This window comes from Ammospiza caudacuta, chromosome 11 (genome assembly GCF_027887145.1).
Source record: "Ammospiza caudacuta isolate bAmmCau1 chromosome 11, bAmmCau1.pri, whole genome shotgun sequence".
In the NCBI taxonomy this organism is placed as follows: Eukaryota; Metazoa; Chordata; class Aves; order Passeriformes; family Passerellidae; genus Ammospiza; species Ammospiza caudacuta.
In genome coordinates this window covers 21,170,805-21,193,349 of record NC_080603.1, presented here as the reverse complement: position 1 = coordinate 21,193,349, position 22,545 = coordinate 21,170,805, and the positions used below count along the sequence as shown (strand labels likewise).

Here is a 22,545-nt window from a genome sequence, read left to right as displayed (position 1 = left end):
AAGTTTTTACTATTTAAAACCTGATTTTCTCTACTGAGGGAACAAAATCTGTACTAAACTATGCAAACCTCATTACCTTTAGATGTATTTAGACATAGTTTTGGGGGGAAAAGGAAAGTAGGGTCTAACCAAAGATTCTGGTGTTACAAAATGTGCAAATTGAATGTATTTGACTATTTCAGACTTGCGTCAGGACATGCTGACACTTCAGATCATTCGAATTATGGAAAACATCTGGCAAAATCAGGGTCTTGATCTTCGGTAAGCATCAGAGTCATTCCCAAGTAATGCTGATCTTAATGGTTCTGGCATTGGTCTGTTCCCAGAGATTGCTTCTGTTTTCCCAAGGGTAATAAATGAAATGCTAGAAATAGACATTTTTGTGCACGTTAGAGCAACTTTTTGTTTGTTTGTTTGTTTAACTAAACTACTGGATTTTATAAACAGAAGATCATATTTGAAAAATAATTAATTTTCATTCAAGTGGATCTGAGTGAGCTACATATAAGGAATGGATACAAGAGCCAAGGCACAGTAGCCACACTGTGGCCAAGTGGTTGTGTCTGTAGGTTTGGCTTTGAACAAGGTGACAAGGTGCCAAATCATCAGCCCTGCTGGGCAATGACTCTTTGTAGTTGGTATCTTCACTTCAGTCCACACAGAGACATTGCCCAGTCTGTGTGAGCTTCTCCACCTCCAGACTGTGATGCTTCTGCAGGGCACTCAGGATAAACTGTTCTGCTTCTGGAAAACTGTTCCTAGTCAGGTTACACCTTCAAATTTGTGTTTGCTGTGTGGTACATTTTTTAGATGGGTACAAAGGGGCTGCCTGTGCACTGTCTAGGAACCCCCAGTTTTCATTTTCTTCTCTAGGCAGAAGGACCTGTTGGTTTATGTTATCTCTCATGGGTCACAGTTTTGTCTCCAGTAGCGTAACAAGTGGCAGAATTAAGCCTTTGTCCAAAAATGGTTTGCAGAATGGTTACAGTTCCCCATGACTTAAAGAGTAGCCAGATAGAGGAATCTGCAGAAATACATCCTCTCCCACCTCTTGCCACCATTCTCTATAAAGGAAGGAAAAAAACCAACAAAACAATGAACCTTTGTCTTCCAGGATGTTGCCCTATGGTTGTTTGTCAATTGGTGACTGTGTGGGACTCATCGAGGTGGTCAGGAGCTCTCACACCATCATGCAGATCCAATGTAAAGGAGGCTTAAAAGGAGCCCTGCAGTTCAACAGCCATACATTGCACCAGTGGCTCAAGGACAAGAACAAAGGAGACATGTGAGATTCCCTGTCACTTGTTTTTCTTGGCCATGTGCTTCTTTTTGATGTAAACTTCAAGATAACTAAAGTTCATCAAGTGGGAGATTATGTCCATAATTATGTCCATCTAGTTTTGTTTTCTTTTTTACCTGTCCCTGTTTGCTCTTTTGCAAAAGAAATGCACTTCTGTGTTATTGGAATATCTGAGGAAAGTGTCTCCTTTTTTGTTGGGATAGGTATGATGCAGCTATTGACCTGTTTACACGTTCCTGTGCTGGCTACTGTGTTGCCACCTTTATCCTGGGCATTGGTGATCGCCACAACAGTAACATCATGGTCAAAGATGATGGACAGGTAACAGTTGATTTCTAAAATCATACCCTAGGGTCATCCTCACTTTGGTATGAGTTTGTTTTGGAAAAAAAATTTCTATTGGAACTATAAGTAAATGATCAGTTTTACTGTGACTTCATTTAAACAAGGAATTATTAATCTTAAAATACCTTTCTCTCTTTCTAAGCTGTTTCACATTGACTTTGGGCACTTCCTCGATCACAAGAAGAAAAAATTTGGTTACAAAAGAGAGCGTGTGCCATTTGTCTTAACACAAGACTTCTTAATAGTGATTAGTAAAGGAGCCCAAGAATGCACCAAAACGAGGGAGTTTGAAAGGTGAGCTTTCTTTTATGCATTTAACCTCCAGAGTGTTTTTTACCTAAAATGCACTTTAGTACTGGTGACCTTTCATAATTAGACCTTTTAACTGAACAGTAATATTTTAATTGGTTTGCAGTGGGAATATTGTAGTTCTTCAGTTGAAGATCAGCCATGCACTTGTAAGTCAGTGGGTAATCTTAGCACTTACATGACCTTTGGTCCATGAAATCTCACTTGAGATTTGCAGGGTCAGCATACATGTGAATAAAGATGGTAATTTTTCAAACATCTGATATTTCTTTGATTTTACACTTAAAATCCTCTTGAGATGGCAGAACTGCAGCTACTGAGAATTCTTAAATGTTGGGTGTTGTGTGCATCAGAGCCTTGCTGGTCATTCAGCCATACTTCTGTCTCCTATAGCTGCTCTGATAGCAGCTCTGCAGCTGGCCTGTGTAGTTTGTGACAATGGCTGAGAACCTGCTGAGCAAGAACTTTAAAATAATAGCAGTAAATAAATCTGTTGCTGTAGTCATTCTTAATATCTCTTTCCAGCAACCCAGTCTTTAAGAGGTTTCAATTTTAATCTTAATTTCATTATGTTGATGGCAACAGAAGACAGATTTTGAATTATAGTGTCTGTCTGAACACTGCAGTGAGGTTCTTCTGCATTTTTTCCCCTAACCTGGGTATTGCTTATCCAGATAGAGCAAATGTCCCTGTTTTCAGTGCATTCTTCAGAGTACCTAAAGAGCAATATAAAACTACAGGAGAAATGCAACTCTGAAGATAGCCAGGAAAGCACTGATTTTAGCAGTGTGTCAGGAAATACCTTTTGAAATTTGAAATGTCAGTAGCAGTGAAAAAAATGGCCCTGTGAACTCACATAAATTCATGTTGACAGTTGTGTGAATTGCAGATGGGGTTTAAGGCTAGAAAGCTTGTCTATGGATGTTGTGTTAGTCTGACCACTATTAATCCTTACACAAATAAACTAAGGAGAATGAGTGCATCTTCTCAGCTACATTAGGATGTTCTTACTAGACTAAGACTGTCTGCTTTTTTAGTGTCTGGTTACTTGTAAAACTGTTTTGGAGTTGAAGCAGTGATACACATGCAGTGGAGAAATGCACTGAGCTTTTTCCCCTGGTCTCTTCCAGGTTTCAGGAGATGTGCTATAAGGCTTACCTGGCAATTCGGCAGCATGCCAATCTCTTCATCAATCTTTTCTCCATGATGCTTGGCTCAGGAATGCCAGAACTGCAGTCCTTTGATGATATTGCATACATTAGAAAGACCCTTGCATTGGACAAAACTGAGCAGGAGGCTCTCGAGTACTTCATGAAGCAGATGAATGATGCTCACCATGGTGGCTGGACAACAAAAATGGACTGGATCTTCCACACAATAAAGCAACACGCTTTGAACTGAACTGACAGCAAAGAAAACAAGAACTGATACCCAGCTTTGTGGGTACTGCACTGTTAATACCCGTTAGCAGCAAAGACTGGTTGCATAGGAATTGCACAAACCATGAACAACATTAGAACTTATGGCGAGAAAAGAGATGAATTGTTCAGACAACTGTTGGAAAATAATGTAAAACAGGGTTTCAGATAGCACTAAAATTATAAACTTCAAAAATTAAGCTTTAGTACGATGTGTGCAGGGACCTTGACAAATTAGAGAGATGGGCAATCACCAAGTGTGTGAAGTTTAACAAGGGCAAGTGCCAGATTCTGCACCTGCAATGGGGCAAGCCTGGTTGTGTGTATGGACTGGGGAATGAGGCTGGACAGCAGCTGCTGAGAGGGACCTGGGGGTCCTGGTCAATGGCAAGTTGAACATGAGCCAGCAGTGCCCTGCAGCCAGGAGAGCCACCTGTGTCCTGGGGACATCAGGCACAGTGTGGCCACTGGGCAAGGGAGGGCATTGGCCCACTCTGCTCTGCACTGGGGCAGCCTCACCTTGAATATTGTGGGCAGTTTTGGGTGCCACAGTCTAAATAAAATTAAGCTATTAGAGAGTGTCCAAAGGAGGGCCACAAGGATTGTGAGGGGTCTGGAGGGGAATGGGCTGTATGGGGAGCAGCTGAGGTCACTTGGTCTGTTCAGCCTAGAGAAGAGGAGACTGAGCTCAGATCTCATCAGGCTCTGCACCTTCCTCACGAGGGGAAGTGGAGGGGCAGGTACCAATCTCCTCTCTCTGGTGACCAGTGACAGGAATTGAGGAAATGGCATGGAGTTGAGTCAGGGGAAGTTTAAGTTGGATATTACAAGAAGGTTTTTCACCCAGAGGGTGGTTGGGCAGGCTCCCAGGGAAGTGGTCACAGCCCCAAGCCTGACAGAGTTCAAGGAGTGCTTGGACAAAGCTCTCAGGCACAGGGTGTGATTCCTGGGTGTCTGTGCAGGGCCAGGAGCTGGACTCTGTGATCCATGTGGGTCCCAGCATATTCTATGATTTGATGATTCATGTTATGCCTTAAGCTCAAAAAGGTAAACTTGGAAGAATGTTTCCTTTTCTCATTTGATAGGATAATTTAGAAGGAAAAAGAAAATAGTGCTAGTGTAAGAGTCCATCACATCTTACCTTAGATCTGGTACAGCAGGTGGAGACTATGCTGGATTGTGAAGAATAGAAAGAGAATTCAAGTGATAGCAAATACTTAAATGCAGCATAGTTTAAAGGAAAGATCTAAAAACGTTAGTGAGAGGACAGTGCCTTTTAAATGTGCTCAGAGGCATTAACATTTGTGAGGTTTGGGTGGCCGTTGGATTTCTGGGTCTGTCATCTGCACAGTTTCTGAAGGCAGTAGGAAATAGGCCCACTCAGTATGGTGTTTCTTCTGCTCAGTATTTCTAGGGGTGCAATTCATATTTTCACAAAGAAACTCCCTATCATCCCCAAAAACTGACTAACCTGGAAATTGAATGGTCAGAATTGGGTTTAGTGCAACAGAGAGCTGTAGTGTTCATCTTAGGTTTGCTTTAATCTAACTTGAACTGAATAGATTTTTTTCATACATGTTTTCCAGAACCTAAAGAAAGGTGAGTTATTAAAATTATTGAAAGATTATTTTTTTATAAAGGCTATTTATATAATAGGAACTATTATTAATATATATTCTTTATTTACATGATTTGTCCAATATTAACTCTCTTAATTTTGCAACCCAGTTCTATCTGTCCAAGACTCCCGTTTTCATTAACGTCACTGAAGGTGACCAGATGTACTCCTAGGACCAAATTCAGCCCTAGTGAAAGAGGACACAAGTACCAGTGAAGTAGTGGGAATATACCCACTAAAGCCAAAGGGGAACTTGGCCTAAGTCTCTAAAAATATTTTGGGAATCACTCTTCACATTACTGAAGTGATATGCTGACTATTTCAAGAACGCTCATTTAAACCCTCAAAATTTGGGTCTACCATTTCTCCTCTTTCTTCCTCCTTTGGAAGTGGTTGTTGAATCCAGTAAGATACATCAGAAATAGCAATTTAGATTTTCAATATGATCAATAATTAGCAGTTCAGCAGACAGGTATGTTGGCTAGCTCAAAGCATGTGGAGTTACCAAACATTTTATAGCTTTGTCTGTTTTGTGCGTGTGTGTAATATATATTTGTAAATCTAGTTGTTGTCCTTTAACACAATTACAATGTGTGCAATCAATGAAATTGGCACCATGTTTTGAAACTGTTCAGAGTACCAAGGATTTCAGATTGCCCTTATGCACAACTTCAGGTAGGACTGTTTTTCTAATTGCTAAACAGGTTTTTTTAAAGTTAGCAAAGCCCATGATAGTTCTGTGGGTGATGTTCACCCTGACATTTTAAACTTGCAAGATTGGCAGCACTTGAATTCCAAAGGTTTGGGGCTTTTGGGGGTTCAGCTTGTTCACTGCAAACACGCACCGAGGTGCCACTCAGAAAGTGCAATACCACGTGTCATATAAAATATGCTGGCAGTTGGTGTTAGACTAGAATATAAGCATATAAATAAACTGTGCAGGCTGTACTGATGAGGTAATGAGTGGCTGGCTTCATTTAGCAAATTGTAATATATTAAAAATGTGCAATCAATTACGATATGAAAGACTTTAAGGATTGTAAAGCCAAGGCTTTGGTGTTGCAAGACACTTTCAAAGTCAGCATCCTGCAGCTGATTACTGCATGCATGGATACTTGATGTTGTGGGGGAAAACCTGGTTTTGTGAAAACTGCAGAAGCTCTGAGAATAGTAGGGGAAATGTGAAGTTTTATTTCCTTAGTTCTACGAAATATTTCGGAGTAGTCCAATAGAATTCCCATTGCTCTTTTTATTGACTGTTACATATTACTTTTTGTTCATATGAATATTTTAACTCCTGCTAAGCTTGGTTGTACTTTCCTAGAGCAAAGTTACCCTTGTATCTATTACTTTGCAGTCCACACACAATAATGGTTTAGCTCTTAAAATGGGTTAGTTTCAGTTTAAGTTTAGTTCACAAAATCTGAAACCCTGTTGGCTATAATTCTTAATTTAACAGAGTAAAACTGTTGCACAGACATCACATTAGGTGCTATATTATCTGTATTTATCTGGTGTTGAAACAATGCTTTACCTCGTTTATGCAAGAAATGGTCAGCCTTTTCCAGCCTGGGTGAAAAGATCAACTCCAATTTATTGGATGTTATGAGGCCAAATTTGTTTGTACTTTGCCCCTTCCTAGCCCTTCTGTAAATATGAGTATAAATGTCTTTCAGTTCAAGCACTGTATTCTGCACCCTTTTTGCCCAGACAGAGGTATGAGGAGTCAGGCTCTGTCTCCAGAATTTACTGCAATTAAGTGTTGTGCATAAGCTGTGGAATTTATTATGAGAATCAAATAGTAGAAGAAAGGAAACCTCAGAGTGGTACAGACATAATACAGTTGGGGGTAATTGTATCCTTTCAACAAACTTTAAAAAGTAGGAGAAGCTCCTGAGCTTTACCCGTTTCTTTGCATCACCAGGATGGGCATTTGAAAAGCATTCTGCCAGTGTTTCATAGAAAACAACAATCCTTTTCTCAGCTTCAAAGTGTTGAATCCTAATTGCTGTATCCTGCCACAGCAGTTCCTGTTGATGTAACTTCACTGAGGATAGAGGAGGCTCTGTTTGCTTACCCTGGAGGAAATGAGAGGATGTCATCTGCTCCCAGTATCAGGAAGAAGACCTGCTTACACACCATGAAAGCACTTGTAACTGAGTCCTAGATTTTTACAGAAATGGCTTGGAATTTGGCTTATTTTTAACTATTCCCACTTCATGGAGATTTGAAAATGCTCCCTTTGTTCTGGGACTCAGAATACTAAAGTAGTTTATTTTGGGCTTGAAATGAATCTGAGCACCTTGCTCCTGCAGCACTTCTTGTAAGACTGCCAGAGCAAGGAGCCCAGGACTGGGCCATGTGTTTTATCACAAAGCATTAGCAAATGGTGTTTTAGTGGAATAAAATTTAAACCAGCCACCTTCTCAGCTGTGAAACTGTTTGATGTAATGACAGAACAGGGTGCTGCATAATAGTTTTATTTAGCATTACATTAATTGCTTTCCTAAACATAGCAGAAGTAACTGTATTGATTTTATATATGCATACTTCTTTGTCTGAAAGGGTGCATTAGTAGTTTTTTCATAGTTGAAACAGACTTCCAGTATAATTTGATTTTTTTTAAAAAAGGCTTTTAAATAAAACCAAAATTGTAGGTGATTTGGAATCTTGTGGAAAAGATATGAGCCTGCATATTGAGGACAATACAGAAATTACCAGGTTTGTAAGAACTTTGTATGTGATGACCCTGCTATCGGTGGTTTGGCGAGTTGTTTGTGGGTTTTTATGCCAACTTTCCTTTTTCTGTAAAGTATTAAATGCCCTTTAGTGGTCAGTAGCCCATGTTTGTTGACACTTTGAAGGTATTGTCTTTGCTTTGTCATTATATAACGGCATGTTCAAATGTCTGTTCTTAATAGTAATTATGAATTCCTCCTGTTTTGCATGTCTGTACAGGTTGCAGACCTGGGCTGGACCCACTCAAAAAAAAATATCAGAAAAGCCACTTGAAATTACTATTTTTGTTGATGTCTTTGACATCTTGAAAATACTTCAAGTTAATGAAAATGGTGTGGTATTACAGAAAGAATTGTAACTTGCTGCTTCTAGGATTTTTTTTAACTTCTTTCACTTGTTCTAGTTTTACTTGAATGGAAGAACCACACTTGTTTTTTTAAAAACACTATATAGCTGTGGATGTTGTTGCAGATTGTTGAATCCCAATTTAATTTTGCAATACATGTTTCATACAAATAATGAATTTGCATCTTTTTATTTTGTGCTAGAAGTTGTCTCAGTTTAGGTAAGGCTCTGTCTGTCCAAAATAATGTGTAGCTCACCACCCCTGCAGCTGATATTGGTTTGGGGTTCTTCTTTGTTTAGCTTTACTCTTTTTTACATCTGTGTTAATGAAGGGAAGCCAACTGGAAACTGGCTATAGGAGTTCTCTATTTGCATGCTCTAACCAAACCCATAGGTGCTCTTCTCTTTGAGGAATTCTGATTTCACTTTATGCTGATACAACACTCATTTCATCAGAATTGCTCTGGATTCACAACAGCACATGAAATCAGAATTAGGCTGTATGTGTATCAGAGTTGCAGATTATTTATTCCTAGGATTCAGTATGAAAGGTTCTCATAAGGAGAGGAATGTTTAGTAGCAGCCCAGTTAAACACTTAATAATTTTACTTTGAAATAGTCTTTGTTAACAAAATAGCCTTTTCAGCTCTCCTAAAGTACAGTGATCTTGTCTACAGTTTGTTTCATTCTTGACACTTCAGTATTTTTGTCCCTTGCTGGCTTAAATGTTTCCTCTTCCTACTCTTTTGTAGCATACAGACTTGTTGAACCCACACTCAGGAAAAAGCTCTGTTCTTCATTTGCCATACAGTGTTCTGGACATCTGAGCTTTATGGGCCAGACTCTCAGAGTCTGAGGTCTTGCTGTGTTGGTGCTCCTGACTCAAAGCCAGAGGTGAATCCCTCTGTCCCTTCTCTTCTCTCTCCAACACCCCTCTGGGACATGCCCAGAGCACAAGAACATCATAAAATATTTGTAAGAGAAGATCAATTGAAGCAATGTTCTGCCTGTCCTTTGAAGTTAGTGTCCCACTAGTTTGTGTTCATGTGTTATAAGTGTCCTTACTGTCACTTCTGTGTGTGATGCAATATTCCTGCAGCAGAAGGAAGGCAAAAAATACACTCTTCTGTCCTGATCTTCTTGAAATTCTGGTGCCTGATTCCCAGCAGTTATTATACTGTTTCAGAGGCCATTCAGTTCAGTGTAACTGCATTAATTTTGTTGGGCTCCTGTTCCAGTCATAAAATTAATCACAACTAAACCTGACTTAATTGTATTGCTGAAGTTACTGAAAGCCTAATTCAGGCAGAAGCTGTTTTTTTCAAGAATCTTTATGTCTGTTGTAGTTTAGTTAATTCTTGTGAGCCAAAATATGGATATTCATAGTTGGAATCTCATTCTGCCTTGTTTCTTTAACTATTTTTAATCTATTTTCAGGCTTTATTAATAATGTTCTATATCCTGATTTATCAACTGCTCCAGGCTGTCCAGTATTGTCTTACTGTTTCACTAGGGGCTGGGGAAAGAAAAGGAATAGATTAATCTTCTTGTCTTATAGCAGCTATGGTCCAAATTCTTCATTTCTCATGTGAAGATAAACGTGCAATTCATTATCTGGGAGTGTCATCCTTTCTCTTTGCACCTCTTAAAAGTTTTAACTGTGAATATCCACTACACTATTAAAATCTATTTCCCTGGTAGAGAAAAGGGCTTTAAATATATATGGCTGCAGTCTGAAGTCCTGGATTCTTGGGTTTGAAATTTTGTAAGTATTGTTCTCATTGTAAATGGCAATACAACTGCAGAATTTTCTCAGAACCATTGAGGTTGGAGTTCATTTAGCCCAGACACCCTGTTCAAAGCAGGGTCTGCAATAGAACAGGATGCCCAGGACATTGCCTAGCTGGGTTTAGAGTCTGTCTGAGAAAGAGGAACCCACAGTCTTTGTTTTTTCCATAATATTTATATGAAATATCTTCTATTTCATTGCCTGTTGTCCCTTCAGTGGGCACTGAGAAAAGCCTTGCCTGTCTTTATTCCTCCCTATCAAGTCTTTATGCACATTGACCAGGTGCCCCCTGGGCTTTCTCTTTGACCAGGACCCTTCTCAGCCTCCTCTCCTGTCCCTGCCCTCCATGGAGCCGTTCCAGCACACCCAGCCAGGTTTGTACTGGGAGCCCCAGTGCTCCAGTGCTGAGCAGGGCTGGGGGGAAGGCTCCCCTCCCCTGAGCTGCTCCTCCTGAGCCTGCCCAGCATCCTGATGGAATTTTGGGTAAAAACGGAGCCCAGGAGGGTGCCAGCTCTCCGTGCTTCTGTGTAACTTCATTGAAGCTGGGAGCAGTTACCTGTCTGCATCAAAGGCAAAGTAAAAACCCCCACCAGTGCTTCAATTACCTTTTAAAAATGAGAATATTACCTTTGAAATAACCACTACTGGGGCAGGGGGGGACGTTGCCATGTGTGTGTCATTCTGTGATAAAGGTCTGTGGTAAAGTAGGTAGAAAGCAAGACATTTTTAGTAATAATGGGCCAAAAAGTATTTAAGATGCAGCAAGATGCATGTGTTGTCATACTGAGAATAGTCTTGCAGTACTTTAAATAAAAAAACACAACCCCTTTTTTAACCCTTCTGCTGTGCTACTCAAGTAACAAAAGTTTGGCCTATGATACTTATTGTAGTTCATGTTCATGGGAAACTGTAAAAAGTCTGCTTTTTATTTATCTTCGCGGTCTGTATCATGCTGTTTATTAAAAAAAACTACTTTTGTTTGGTTTTTATCACACTTTTGAGTGTTAATGTATATACTAACAATTAAATTAAAATGATATGGTTGGTACACCTGTGAATTCTGAAACGAGAATTTAAGGAATATTCAGTGTTGGTGTGTGATTTGGTGTTGCTCTACCTTTGAAAAAGGCTAGAAGAAAGGAAATGGAAATTGCATACCTCAGTTAATCTGCAGGAACAGAAATAGAATTTACATTATTTAGGGGTGAAAAGTCCAATATGTGTGTGGCATTTGTTCTTGTAAATGCTGATCCTCAAAATAAGTAATTTTATTTTAGTTTTAGACGTGGGCTGTAAAAAGCTGTGACAAGAAAGATGATGTTATTGAAGTGTTTCAGCTTCATGGTTTACAGTCCCTGCTAAATCAATCTGGTTTTGAAAAATATGCTTCATGCTTTCATTACCAAAATTATAATTTAAAAAACCAAACAAACAAGGTTATATTTTTGTATCCAATACTAATTTTGAAAGAGTGACAAACATTTGGGGAAATTCCTCACTGGCAGTATAATAGCATGAGGCTGCAAAGGAACTCCTGTGGCCATGTTGGCCTACTTTGGACTCCAGTTGCTAACAAACTGGGAAGGATTTGAGTTCTCTTGTGGGGATTTCACTTTTTTCTTTTTGGAGGGATGAGGCAAGTGTCAGGGTTCTTAATCAGGCCCCTTCAAAACATTTTTGTCCCCAGTCAGCTCTAAACTTTGTACAGTGGTCAGTTCTGTTTCAGGTCACACTGCCCAGCTTTGAGAAGGGCTGTGCTCCAGCAGCTGCTCAGTCTGTGCAGGACCAACCCTGTAATAAAAGATGGACATCATCATCCTTACATTTATTTTGAAGCTTCAGAAGAGCTCTGGTTTGAAAAGTATGGCTGGGACTTTGGAACAAGCTACTTCAATAACCTGAACCAACAGGTTAAACTTGTGTTTATTATACATAAGGTGAGTTTTACCTTTGCCTAATAACTATGAAATGGTTGTGAGTGGCTACAACTCTGTATTAGTTGCACAGGATGGTTCAGGATAAGAGGATCATCAGCTCTTGTTCAAATACAGATTTTAGGTTTTACTGCCATTTAGGGCCGGGGTGTGATTTTTGTGGTAGGTCTAAGTCTAAACATGAAAAAAAATCACAGAAAATTTCCAAAATAATGCTGGTAAAACAAGAAAGATTTGCAATGGGATCAGTTTGCTTTAGTGTGGGTATCTCAGTAACGCCTCCTGATTTTATGCCCAGAAATCAGTCTGTTTGCCAACCTGCCTTGGAAAGACTCAATCTAAAGTCTGAACCCATGTAACAAAAGAGCAAAGAACCTGATGCTAGACAAGATATGTCAAGTAACCTCCTACTTGTCCTTTTAAATACTAACAAACCTACCTCCAGTGAAGGTTATCCTCATGGGCTATGCTAACTGCTTTCATTAAAGAAAGAGTTTACTCCATGCTTGTTCTGGTCAGGATATATCCCCACCAATTGAAATGAGCATCATCTATATTGTCCTATATTTAAACAAGAATGTCAGTGTCACACAGGCTTTTCTGTATTTTCAGCTCTGACTGATTAAAACCTCACCCAGAGCTCTCTCAACATCCCAAGCACGTGGTGGTTTAAAGAACAAAACTCATTTAGGCTGTTCTGTCCAAAGCATTGATAGCTCTGTTTGATGCGTGTGACTTTGAACTGGATCTGCAGCTTCAAAGGGGACACTCCTCAGATGTTCTTCTTTCACTTACAGCCTTGTCTTTTTATCTGACATAAGTGGTGTTGGGCTGTGCTGCTTTGGGTGGAGAATAAATCAGTCAGAAAGTAGAGAGGATGCTTTGGTCCGCCGGCGTTTCCCTCACAAGCAGGACTGAATTCAAAGCAAAGGCTCGCGTTTAGGTCCGTTTTTTTTTAACTCTCTCTTTGCCATATGTGGATTTTAGGTTCTCATCACTGCCCTCCGCTGGGATCTGGGGAAAGTGCTTTCCTGGAACGCTTGTAGGGAAAACATTTTGGTGAATAGAGGGAGAGCTAAGTGAGCATCCGCCCATTTGGGAGGTTATAGCTGATTTATGAGACCTTTAACACAAGCTGTCCTGGAGAAACCTCAGCAACCACGGCTGGAATAAAAAGCAGAGAACAAACGGAACTGGGAGACCAGGATCTTGTTGGATTGGCAACTCAGTGCAGGAGATTGTAGGCATACAACATTTATTTTGTGTCTGAGGGCTCAGCAGTGTGCCAGCAGCAGGACACCTTTAGTTCTGTTTTGCTGCTCACCACCAAAACTCCTGTGTGATCATAGCATAAAGCTCTTTCAATCTGGCTCTAAGCAAGTCACATTACCCTAAAGGGATGTTCCCAGCCTCAGGACAAAGGCTAAAGGTAGGATTTTATAGACAGAGTAAGTCCAGTTTCATCTGCCAGATAATGAATAAAACTAATGCCAGAAACAGGGTATAGTTTCTTTTTTTACCAATCAGTGGAGCAACACCATTAGGGTTATTGTGGATTATCTGCTAATTCAAAACTTTTTTGTAGAACTAGATAAATTCAGGCTAAGTCAGAGCAAAACAAGTGTTTCATTCATATTGAATTCATTCATATGAATTCATTCTAAATGAAACACTTGGGCAAAATTCCATGCGTTATTTTTAAGTCATGGAAATAAGGGACTGTAGCAGCCTCCCTCATGTCTTCAAAATTAATGAAGTATTTTTAAAAAAGGTAAGATGCTGTTTGAAGTGTTCTGCTTTGTGAACCAATACAATTTGGTGCTTTTTCCTGTGGCATGATTTAAAGTGAAGATTAAATCAGCAAAAAGGGCCGTGATTATAAATTTGGAAAAGGGAGAGTTGATTATTTTAATTTTCAAATCCTTATTTATACATATTTCACAGAATCGTGGAATTGTTAGTTTTTGAAGGGACCTCTGGAGATCATCCAGTCCAAGGCACGGTCACCTGGAGCAGGTAACACAGGAACACATCCAGGTGAGTTTGGAATGTGTCCAGAGAGGGAGAATCCACAACCTCCCTGGGCAGCTGTTCCAGTGCTCTGCCATCCTCAGTGTGAAGAAGTTTTTCCTCATGTTGAGGGGAAACTCCTTGTGTTTTAGTTTATGGCCATTGCTCCTCATCCTGTTGCTTGCAACCACCAAGAAGAGTCTGGCACCATCTTCTGGCCCCTGCCTTCGAAATATTTCTGTGCATTCATGAGATCCCCTGTCACAGGTCTCTTCTCCAGACTAACCAGCCCCAGTCCTGCAGTCTGTCCTCACAAGAGATGCTCCAGACCCCTCCTCACTTTGTGCCTCCACTGGACCCTCTCCAGTAACTCCTTATCTTTCTGTATGTATACATTTCTTTCTTGTACTGTATATATTTATGATACACTTTATATTGATTTTCCTATACAGTAGCTCTAATGGACAGCTTTTACATTGATACAAAAAGTAAAGTTGAGCTTTACAAGGTTCTGGCTTTGACATCACCCTCTCATTTATGTAAAATCAGAGTGCAGACACTGTTCTGAAGCAGGCTTACACTCTGCCAGCCCTGGCTGAGGCCTGTGGATGGAAAGGCGGCCGTGCAGACGGTGTCGGGTACAAACACCAGCTAAAGGTTTATTTAGGCCTCTCGCTGTCGCCATACGGGTACAAATGCCAACTAAAGGTTTATTTAGGCCCCTCGCTGCCGCTTTAGGGGTACAAATGCCAACTAAAGGTTTATTTAGGCCCCTCGCTGCCGCTTTAGGGGCACAAATGCCAACTAAAGGTTTATTTAGGCCCCTCGCTGTCGCTATGGCGACGGGCGGGTACCGCCGTGGCCGGCAGGGGGCGCTGCGGGCGGCGGCCGCTCGCCCCTTTCCCGCCCCTTGCCCGCGGAGCGGCCGGGCCGGGCCGGGTCCGCGCGGAGCGGAGCGGTGCGGTGCGGGCGGAGCGGCCACGCCGGGCCCCGGAGAAGCGGAGCGGAGCGGCTCTGGCGGCCGGCAGGTGAGTCCCGGCAGCAGCGCCCGGGGAGCTGCTGGGCGGGAGCCGCCCGTGCCCTGGCCCCGCCGGGGAGGTGAGCTGTGATTCACGGCCTGGCCCGCGGCTCTCCCGCTGCGGCCCCGGGCCGGGCCCTCTCCCGCCGCCCCTGCGGGGTCGCGGCCTCGCCGTGCCCGCGGCTCCGCGGCTGCTGCCGGGGCGGAGCGGCGCCTTTGCCGCGCTCCCGCCAGGGCTCCCCGTGCGGCCTCCGCGCAGGCCGCGGGGCCGATCGGGATCCCGGTGCTCGGGGCCTGGATCCCGCTTTTCCGGGCCGGGAAAGCCGCTGGAATAGAACAGCCCGCCTTGCTGCCCCGCGGTGCGGTCGCTGCAGGAAAGGTTGAGCTTTTCACGCGCGTTACCTGGGGTGAGACTTGCGGTGCCACGGCGCTGTCGGTTCTACCCTTGCAATCACAGAAAACGGTGAGGGTACTGGTACTTCTAGATCATGATATAACGTTAAAATAAATTATTTTTCCATATTTTGACCAAAAAAAAATAGTTCAGAAAATATTTAATGTCAGAAGAACCGTTGAGTTGATTAGGGCCCTTTTTTCCCTCCTTTCCCCTCCGGTGCATGGCACTGATTAAGGAAGATCCTGGGCCCCCAAGCGCTCTTCAGTCATGGCAACCCGCATCACATTCCTTGTTTGCAGCCTTTTCTTCTTCAAGACTGTTTGTCCCGTATATAGGTCAACTATTTGTGTTTCGTTTCCAGATGTTTTTCTACTCTCAGGAGCTGCCAAGTGCAGCGAAAGCCAGCTAGCCTGAGACAAAAGAAAAGCAAATACACCAGTGCATCCACCTTACTAATTTTGATGCTCTAAACTGAAATTAATATCAACTTCTTATGTTGCTGTCTAGCTTCAATTTGCATAGATTCATTCTTTGTAGTATTTGTATCACTTGTATCTGATTCTGTGTTTTTTCTATTTGGTGCTAAAATTTTAAGTGGTTTAAAATGCTGTCACTCCATAGGTGAAAGTCTTGAGCTGATGTTTTCACTACATTTGGAAGCTGTACAGTCATTAGTTTGTTAGCTGCTCTGCTTCCTGATACTGAAGAGTCTGGGATTTTTGGTAAGAGCATGACTGTGTTGGTATTTTAAACACTAAAACTCGTTTGTGAAGGGCTGTGCCTCAGTGTCCTGTCTCTGACAAAAAGGATGCTGGAGAGAAGGCTTGTAGATGACCCTGATTGCTGGAGTACCTGGAGTTCTGACTCGTCTGTCTTTTGGTGAACCTTTTGCTCCAGGGCAGGAATGTGAAACTGGACTTCAGCAGCTGTGTGTATTTAGTGGGTTCTTAACTGTATTAAAATGGGCTGGGGGGCAAGAAGGGGGAGTTAGAAAAAACTTTTGTATTTGGTATGCAGGATTTCAAAATGCTTGTATTGTTCCATAAGGTTCTGAAAGATAACCTAGGTAGAAAACAAGTCTAATTCTTTAATGTTTTTACTGTACAGTTCATGTAGACTGTTCAAAATGAATGAACATCCTAAAAAGAGGAAAAGGAAGACTCTGCATCCTTCTCGTTACTCAGGTCAGTCTGGAGCTTGAGTTAGGTACACTTCAGTAAGCTAATATTTTTTCTCAGAATAATAACTTTACAAGAAGTGACCACTTTTGCTGACACGTGGAAAAGCAGTTACACAAAGGGTGGGATGAGAAATCTTGGCTTGAATGGGCAGCACCCACTCTGCAGGCTGCTTTGTTGGGCCATCTTGAGCCAATGCACCTGAGTGGTTTGTTCTGTACTCCTGCACATGGGGGAACTGGCTTTAGTTGCAAATGAAGCTGCAAGTTCCTGCTTCCACAGAGGGCAGGAATTCTGTAAAAGTTGGGGTGGGATGGGTAGAGAGGAATGTTCAGCACGGAACAGACCACACACTTGTCAATGTCCTCAGCTGGAGCAGAAACTCCAAACATCAGGGCAGCAGCTGGAAGGTGTAAATCACAACAGAAATTCTTCCAAAACAACAAGTAAAAATGTGAAAAGAATTTTGATGAATAAGAAATACATCTGCAGCTGAAATAAGACATGAGTACTTAAACTTTTTTGTTGATGTTTTGGTTTAGATTCTTCAGGTGCAAGCAGATACATAGACAACAGTGGGATTTTTTCTGACCACTGCTATAGTGTCTGTTCCATGAGACAGCCAGATATAAACAGAGGTAAGATTATGTTTTGGGGTCTTGTTCTGCAGTTCTTTAATGTATCATGTTCCTATTCACAGAAGCAAATAGAATACACAGTATATAGCAGGTGATTTCTGAGTGTCCTTGTGATCTGATGGGCTTTAGACTGGTGGGAGGTTGTTCAATTGTTACAGCTGAAATACAGTTTTCAAAATAGAAACAATGACAACAAAAGACCCTTCAATTTTACATTTATAATGGTGATTAAACTACTTCCAATATTCACTACCTAAATTATAAAGTTGATGAGTTCAGATGGAGATTAACCACAGTTGCATTGAATTGTACTTGTACCTGGCAAAACAAAATGCCTTTTTATAAAACATCCAATAGTGGGTAGAAACTTAGCAGACTAAATGTGATGGTGGATTTTTAGTCTATTTATTTTTATTTTCACTTTAATAATTATCCATAAAGTCTGCAGAAGTTCTAGAAAGTATCATATTTTAAAATGCAATGTCCAGAAATATTGAAGAATATTTTTTTGAGTCTTTTAAATGAAATGTTTCAGTTAAGGATTTTAAGTTTTTTTTCTGTATAATCAGCTGAGTATATTCAGTAGTAAATTCAGTATTTTCTGCTGAAATCTTCTAGACAGATTTGTTACTTTTTGAATTCTTTTGTTTTTCTCTGCACGTATGGAAATAATTTTCAAGGTATTTGCTGTTACTTTTTTTAAAATGTAGGCTATGATGTGCTGAGCATATATAGATATATGGAGATAAATTTAGTATATAAAGATAAATTTAGTATATAAAGATAAATTTATGCAAGTAGAATAAATAAATAATAAGTAAGATCTGTGACTAAATGCAGGAATCGGGATGATGTTGGTGTGGAGAAATGACAAGGAAATGCTTGCCTTGCCGTTGCAGGTAGATTCCACAGTCCTGTGCAGAGCCTGGACACGGATGATGACGGCAGCCCGGTGCACGCTGGGAGCTCTCACTGGAGCGGGGCACACTCAAACGCTGGCATGCACTGCACAGACCCTAAAAAGAAGGATAAAGGTAAAGGTCAGTGTGTTTGCAGATGAGGGGCTGGGAGGTTGGAGAGCCCAGCTGCTCCTGGCTATTTGTGTAACTTCCTTGCTTTGAAAGAAATGGTGAGAGATTTATAGTTTCTGGTATTGCTTTGTTAGCTGATAATACATCATAGGCTGGCAGGGGAGAAATAACTGGTCTTTGCATTTGAAAGCTGCTGCAGCTGACTGAAAAGTTAAAGATGGGCCCAGGTGTTTTGTAGTGGGTTTACTTCAACCTTCTATTACGTATTTCCTCCTGCAGATAAAGGTACTAACAATGGAATGTGCAGGGACTTATGTGACTCACCTATATTCAGTGACAGCCCCACAGAAGAAGAGAAACCTCTAGATATCCAAACTGTAGAAATTTCTACAACAGAAGTGAATGCTGTAGAAGTTCACGATATAGAAACACAGACTGTGTCACCTGAGAAGCTGGAAGCTGAGGACCTTGAGGAAATCCCTCTGGAGACCTGTAAAATCTTTGAGAAGAACCAGGCTTTGAATATCACAGCTCAACAGAAATGGCCCTTGCTGAGAGCGAACAGCAGCGGCCTGTACAAGTGTGAGCTCTGTGAGTTCAACAGCAAGTACTTCTCTGACCTGAAGCAGCACATGATCCTGAAGCATAAGACATGTACAGACACTCACGTCTGTAAAGTTTGTAAGGAAAGTTTCTCCAGCAAAGTGCAGCTCATTGAGCACGTAAAACTCCACGAGGAGGATCCGTACATCTGTAAATACTGCGATTACAAAACGGTGATTTTTGAGAACCTGAGTCAGCACATAGCAGACACTCACTTCAACGACCACCTGTACTGGTGTGAGCAGTGTGATGTGCAGTTCTCCTCCAGCAGTGAGCTGTACCTGCACTTCCAGGAGCACAGCTGTGACGAGCAGTACCTGTGCCAGTTCTGCGAGCACGAGACCAACGACCCCGAGGACCTGCACAGCCACGTGGTGAACGAGCACGCGTGCCGGCTCATCGAGCTGAGTGACAGCTACCACAGCAAGGAGCGGGGCCAGTACAGCCTCATCAACAAAATCACTTTTGACAAATGCAAAAACTTCTTTGTGTGCCAGGTGTGTGGCTTTAGGAGCAGGCTGCACACCAATGTCAACAGGCACGTAGCTATTGAGCACACCAAAATATTCCCTCATGTTTGTGATGACTGTGGGAAGGGGTTTTCAGGTATGTTGGAATATTGCAAGCACCTAAGCTCTCATTTATCTGAAGGGATTTATTTGTGTCAATACTGTGAATATTCAACAGGACAAATTGAGGACCTTAAAACTCATTTGGATTTCAGGCATTCAGCAGATTTGCCTCATAAATGTACTGATTGTTTAATGAGGTTTGGGAATGAAAAAGATCTTTTAAGTCATCTTCAGATACATGAGACGGTGTGATTGCTTTCTTTCCCTGTAATCAGTTTGTTTAGAATTTGAATTAATTTCCAGTCACTGGAATGTGATATTAAATACAATTTTAACAGCAACTGTACATTTCTAATGTTTTCATCTTTATATCAGCAAAGCATGTCTAGCACTTGGTGTTGTGAATTTCCTTGTCTAGGGGTTTCAGTAGGAGTAATCACATTTACACTGTGGTGGATCAGATTTTGGGGGGAGGGACAGGGGGAGTAATTGCATGTTGTGATACCAGTTCTGGTGGTCATCCTGCTCTTTCATGTCTAGTGTACAGGACCAGCTCTCTTGAGTTTAAAAAGGCACAAAAACAAAACAAATATCTAATTCTATGCTGGATGTGGTCTCAGTTCCACATCCAGCTCATGTTACCTTGGGTGGCAGCAGGTCACTGCACTGGTGTTTAGCAGTAACACTGGCCTGCCAAAGATAAGGGTGCTCCAAAAGTTCCCAGGCATGGACATCTCCAGATTCACATACCAGCCTTCATTTCCCACCTCATGCTCCTGATAAGCTTTTTCAATTGTCCTGTTTTTCTCCTGGGATACCTTTCTGACCTCACTGTTCACTTTGTTCTGTGTTTAAGTCCCATCTGTGGGACTGTCCAACACACTCTTGCACATACGTACTGCATGACTCCCACATGATATTCCCTTTATTTACCTTCTTCCTGTCTTTTAATGCACTGAGACACACATTGCTTGGGTTTTGATTGGATCATGTTCTATAGAGTAATTGCAAAAGGAATTTGCAATGATCTGCTGAGAATGTACAAAATTAATTTCTTACATAAAATCCTAATATAGCTCTCGCTGAAATTATGGATGTCACCAACCTCTGACTAGAGAAACCTTCTAGTAGTCTATATTATTGTAGTAAGTCTGTATATTTATAATTATCTTTCCACCACTAGTAACTTGAGGAATGTTATTTTAACTCTGTAAATTTAAAACTTTTATATACGGGCTTAAAAGACTGGTACATTACACAGTTTTTACTAATCACTCTCAAATTATTTCACACACTTGTTTATATTATACAAAGCACTATCCTACCTTTGTAATCATTGGAAGTGAGTTTTTACAGTTCATTCTGTAGCTCTGTATCTGAATGGATACTTGGACAGATAAAAAAAGAAGAGTGGGGTCACTTAGATCATGCTAGACACCATGGTGAAAATACCTATAATAATTACTAGTGGAGTTTACATTTCTTTCTTCATTGATTGTAAATTTGTAATGTAAGATTGTCTAATGCAAGCTTTGTATAGAGATAATGTATCAAACATTTCTTGATCAGTGAGGTGTGGTGTTATCAGCTTCAAGGCATGCAAGGGTCTTTGGATTTGATTTTTAAAGCTAAGGGTAAAACTTGGCTGAACGTTATTGATTAATGGAAGTTCTGATTTCCAGAGAAGTATTTCTGGAAAATCTATGAACCACTTAGTGGTTATTTTGTTGTGAGAGGCAAGACCATTTCTGTCACATTGAAATGCTGATATACTACTAGATCTTGTGTTTTGTCATTGAAAGGGCAACCTGAGAGTGTCTTGCTGTACTTTATTAGTCCCTTGTATAGAGAATGACAGTGTCTGTGGTAGAATTGCTCATTTCCTATTTTGAACACAATCTTCCCTGACTGGCTTAAAATAGTAGCAATAATATAGTTATCAAAACACTAAGATGAATTATTTTCTATATGCAAAGTTAATTTTCCTCATATATCTGAAAGGGGGAATGCTGGTTCTCTGAAAACTCTGCTCCTGCTGATGGCACAGAGGTGGAATGGCACAGCTGAGCTCTAGGGGAAAAGCTGCTCTGGGAGAGGCAAGAAGTGGAAAAAAGGCATTTAAAAATCCCCCAAAATAAATGAAGGGGCTTAAGGAGTGTGTCTGTTTGTGTAGACCAGCATTGTGTCTCCAGCAGCAAAGGTGGTGTCCTGTGCCAGCAGAGAGCCCTGTGACGCTTGTTTGTTGACATGAATAACTTCATGGCTGTCTTTGAGTTGGGTTATTTCTGACCTCTAAAACGGGAATCAAAACAATCCCCCACAGGAATGCTGTGAAGCCAGATCATTTCAAACTAAAATGCAGTGTCTAAACAGGAAATGTATCCAAGGTCATTTTAGGTTGGATTTTATAAATGAGGGACTAATGTTAGTATTTTCTTTTTACTATCAGGTAGTAAATGAAAGTATACAGGAATAGCATGTCTCATTTTAAAAGGGAACACAAGTACACTGCTGGCTTCCACATGATCTGCATGTTAAAGCAAGAAAGTGACTAAGTAGTAGGAACAATAGGTAATGAATAAAAAAATAGGTAGTGAAAAAATAGGTAGTGAGTCTGCGTGGAATGTGGAATGCTGAAAGGCACGGCTGAGCGTGCCAAGGGCAGGGATGACATTTGGGTTATTTGGGTGAAGTGCAGGTGAGTGCTCTGACCTGGCCACAGATCCGTCACCCTGGAGCCCGAGCAGCTCATCTCAGTCCAAGAGGCAGAAATACACTCTAGGGACCAGCACTGTGCCAATATTTATTATTTCTCTCCAAGGCAGTAAGTATCAAATTCTGGTTGTTCACTGGTACCTGCAAGGTTCAGCTGTTTCAGGAACTGCATTCCAAGCAGAAACTATGCAAAGAGATTGGTTTTAGTAGTGTTTTATATTTGTGAGAGATCTGTATTTGATTCTTTGCTTTTCAGACTTTTGAACACTTTGTTACGATGTGTGAACCCTTAGTTTTGAGGAGTATTTTCCAACCTTAACAAATAGCTGTGTATCAGGTTCCTGGACCATATTTCTTATTGAGCAAAAGACCTTTTTTATGTGAAATACTGTTGACTTCAAAACAAAGTTTACATCCCACAAATTATTGCAAGATCTTAAAATACAGCGGATTAATAATCCTCAAATAACGTGTCCTCTAGAATGCTGTTGTTGCCGATTTTCATGTTGGTTCTCGTCCCGTACCAAATGCATGAGGGTACCGGTGCTGTTTAACTCCTGCCAGCCCGCGGCGCTGTCACCGTGCG

The 22,545-nt window shown here is 41.2% G+C and overlaps 2 protein-coding genes across 11 annotated transcripts in view; both read left to right on the top strand.

Moving 5' to 3' along the window:
* PIK3CA (phosphatidylinositol-4,5-bisphosphate 3-kinase catalytic subunit alpha) overlaps positions 1 to 10,925 on the top strand; it is a 32,705-nt gene extending 21,780 nt beyond the window's left edge. For all 3 annotated transcript variants that reach the window (XM_058812600.1, XM_058812602.1, XM_058812601.1), the window contains exons 17-21: positions 183 to 261; positions 1,115 to 1,285; positions 1,504 to 1,621; positions 1,788 to 1,939; positions 3,085 to 10,925. In XM_058812600.1, the coding sequence (XP_058668583.1) occupies positions 183 to 261; positions 1,115 to 1,285; positions 1,504 to 1,621; positions 1,788 to 1,939; positions 3,085 to 3,355 (791 nt within the window). In that variant the 3' untranslated portion in view covers positions 3,356 to 10,925. The remainder of the gene's footprint in view (positions 1 to 182; positions 262 to 1,114; positions 1,286 to 1,503; positions 1,622 to 1,787; positions 1,940 to 3,084) is intronic.
* A 773-nt stretch (positions 10,926 to 11,698) lies between these two features.
* Positions 11,699 to 22,357, top strand: ZNF639 (zinc finger protein 639). 8 transcript variants are annotated; one of them, XM_058812080.1, is made up of 7 exons: positions 11,699 to 11,800; positions 12,595 to 12,740; positions 13,742 to 13,834; positions 16,330 to 16,406; positions 16,943 to 17,038; positions 17,938 to 18,078; positions 18,349 to 22,357. In XM_058812080.1, exons 4-7 carry the CDS (start codon positions 16,349 to 16,351, stop codon positions 19,494 to 19,496), a joined length of 1,443 nt encoding a protein of 480 aa, XP_058668063.1. In that variant the 5' UTR covers positions 11,699 to 11,800; positions 12,595 to 12,740; positions 13,742 to 13,834; positions 16,330 to 16,348; the 3' UTR covers positions 19,497 to 22,357. The 8 variants fall into 8 exon arrangements, with proteins under 8 accessions (XP_058668063.1, XP_058668062.1, XP_058668064.1 ...); XM_058812076.1 differs by lacking the exons at positions 11,699 to 11,800; positions 12,595 to 12,740; positions 13,742 to 13,834 and adding exons at positions 14,818 to 14,835; positions 15,844 to 15,944; positions 16,030 to 16,150; XM_058812079.1 differs by lacking the exons at positions 11,699 to 11,800; positions 12,595 to 12,740; positions 13,742 to 13,834 and adding exons at positions 14,732 to 14,835; positions 15,844 to 15,944.
* The last annotated feature ends 188 nt before the right edge of the window (positions 22,358 to 22,545 follow it).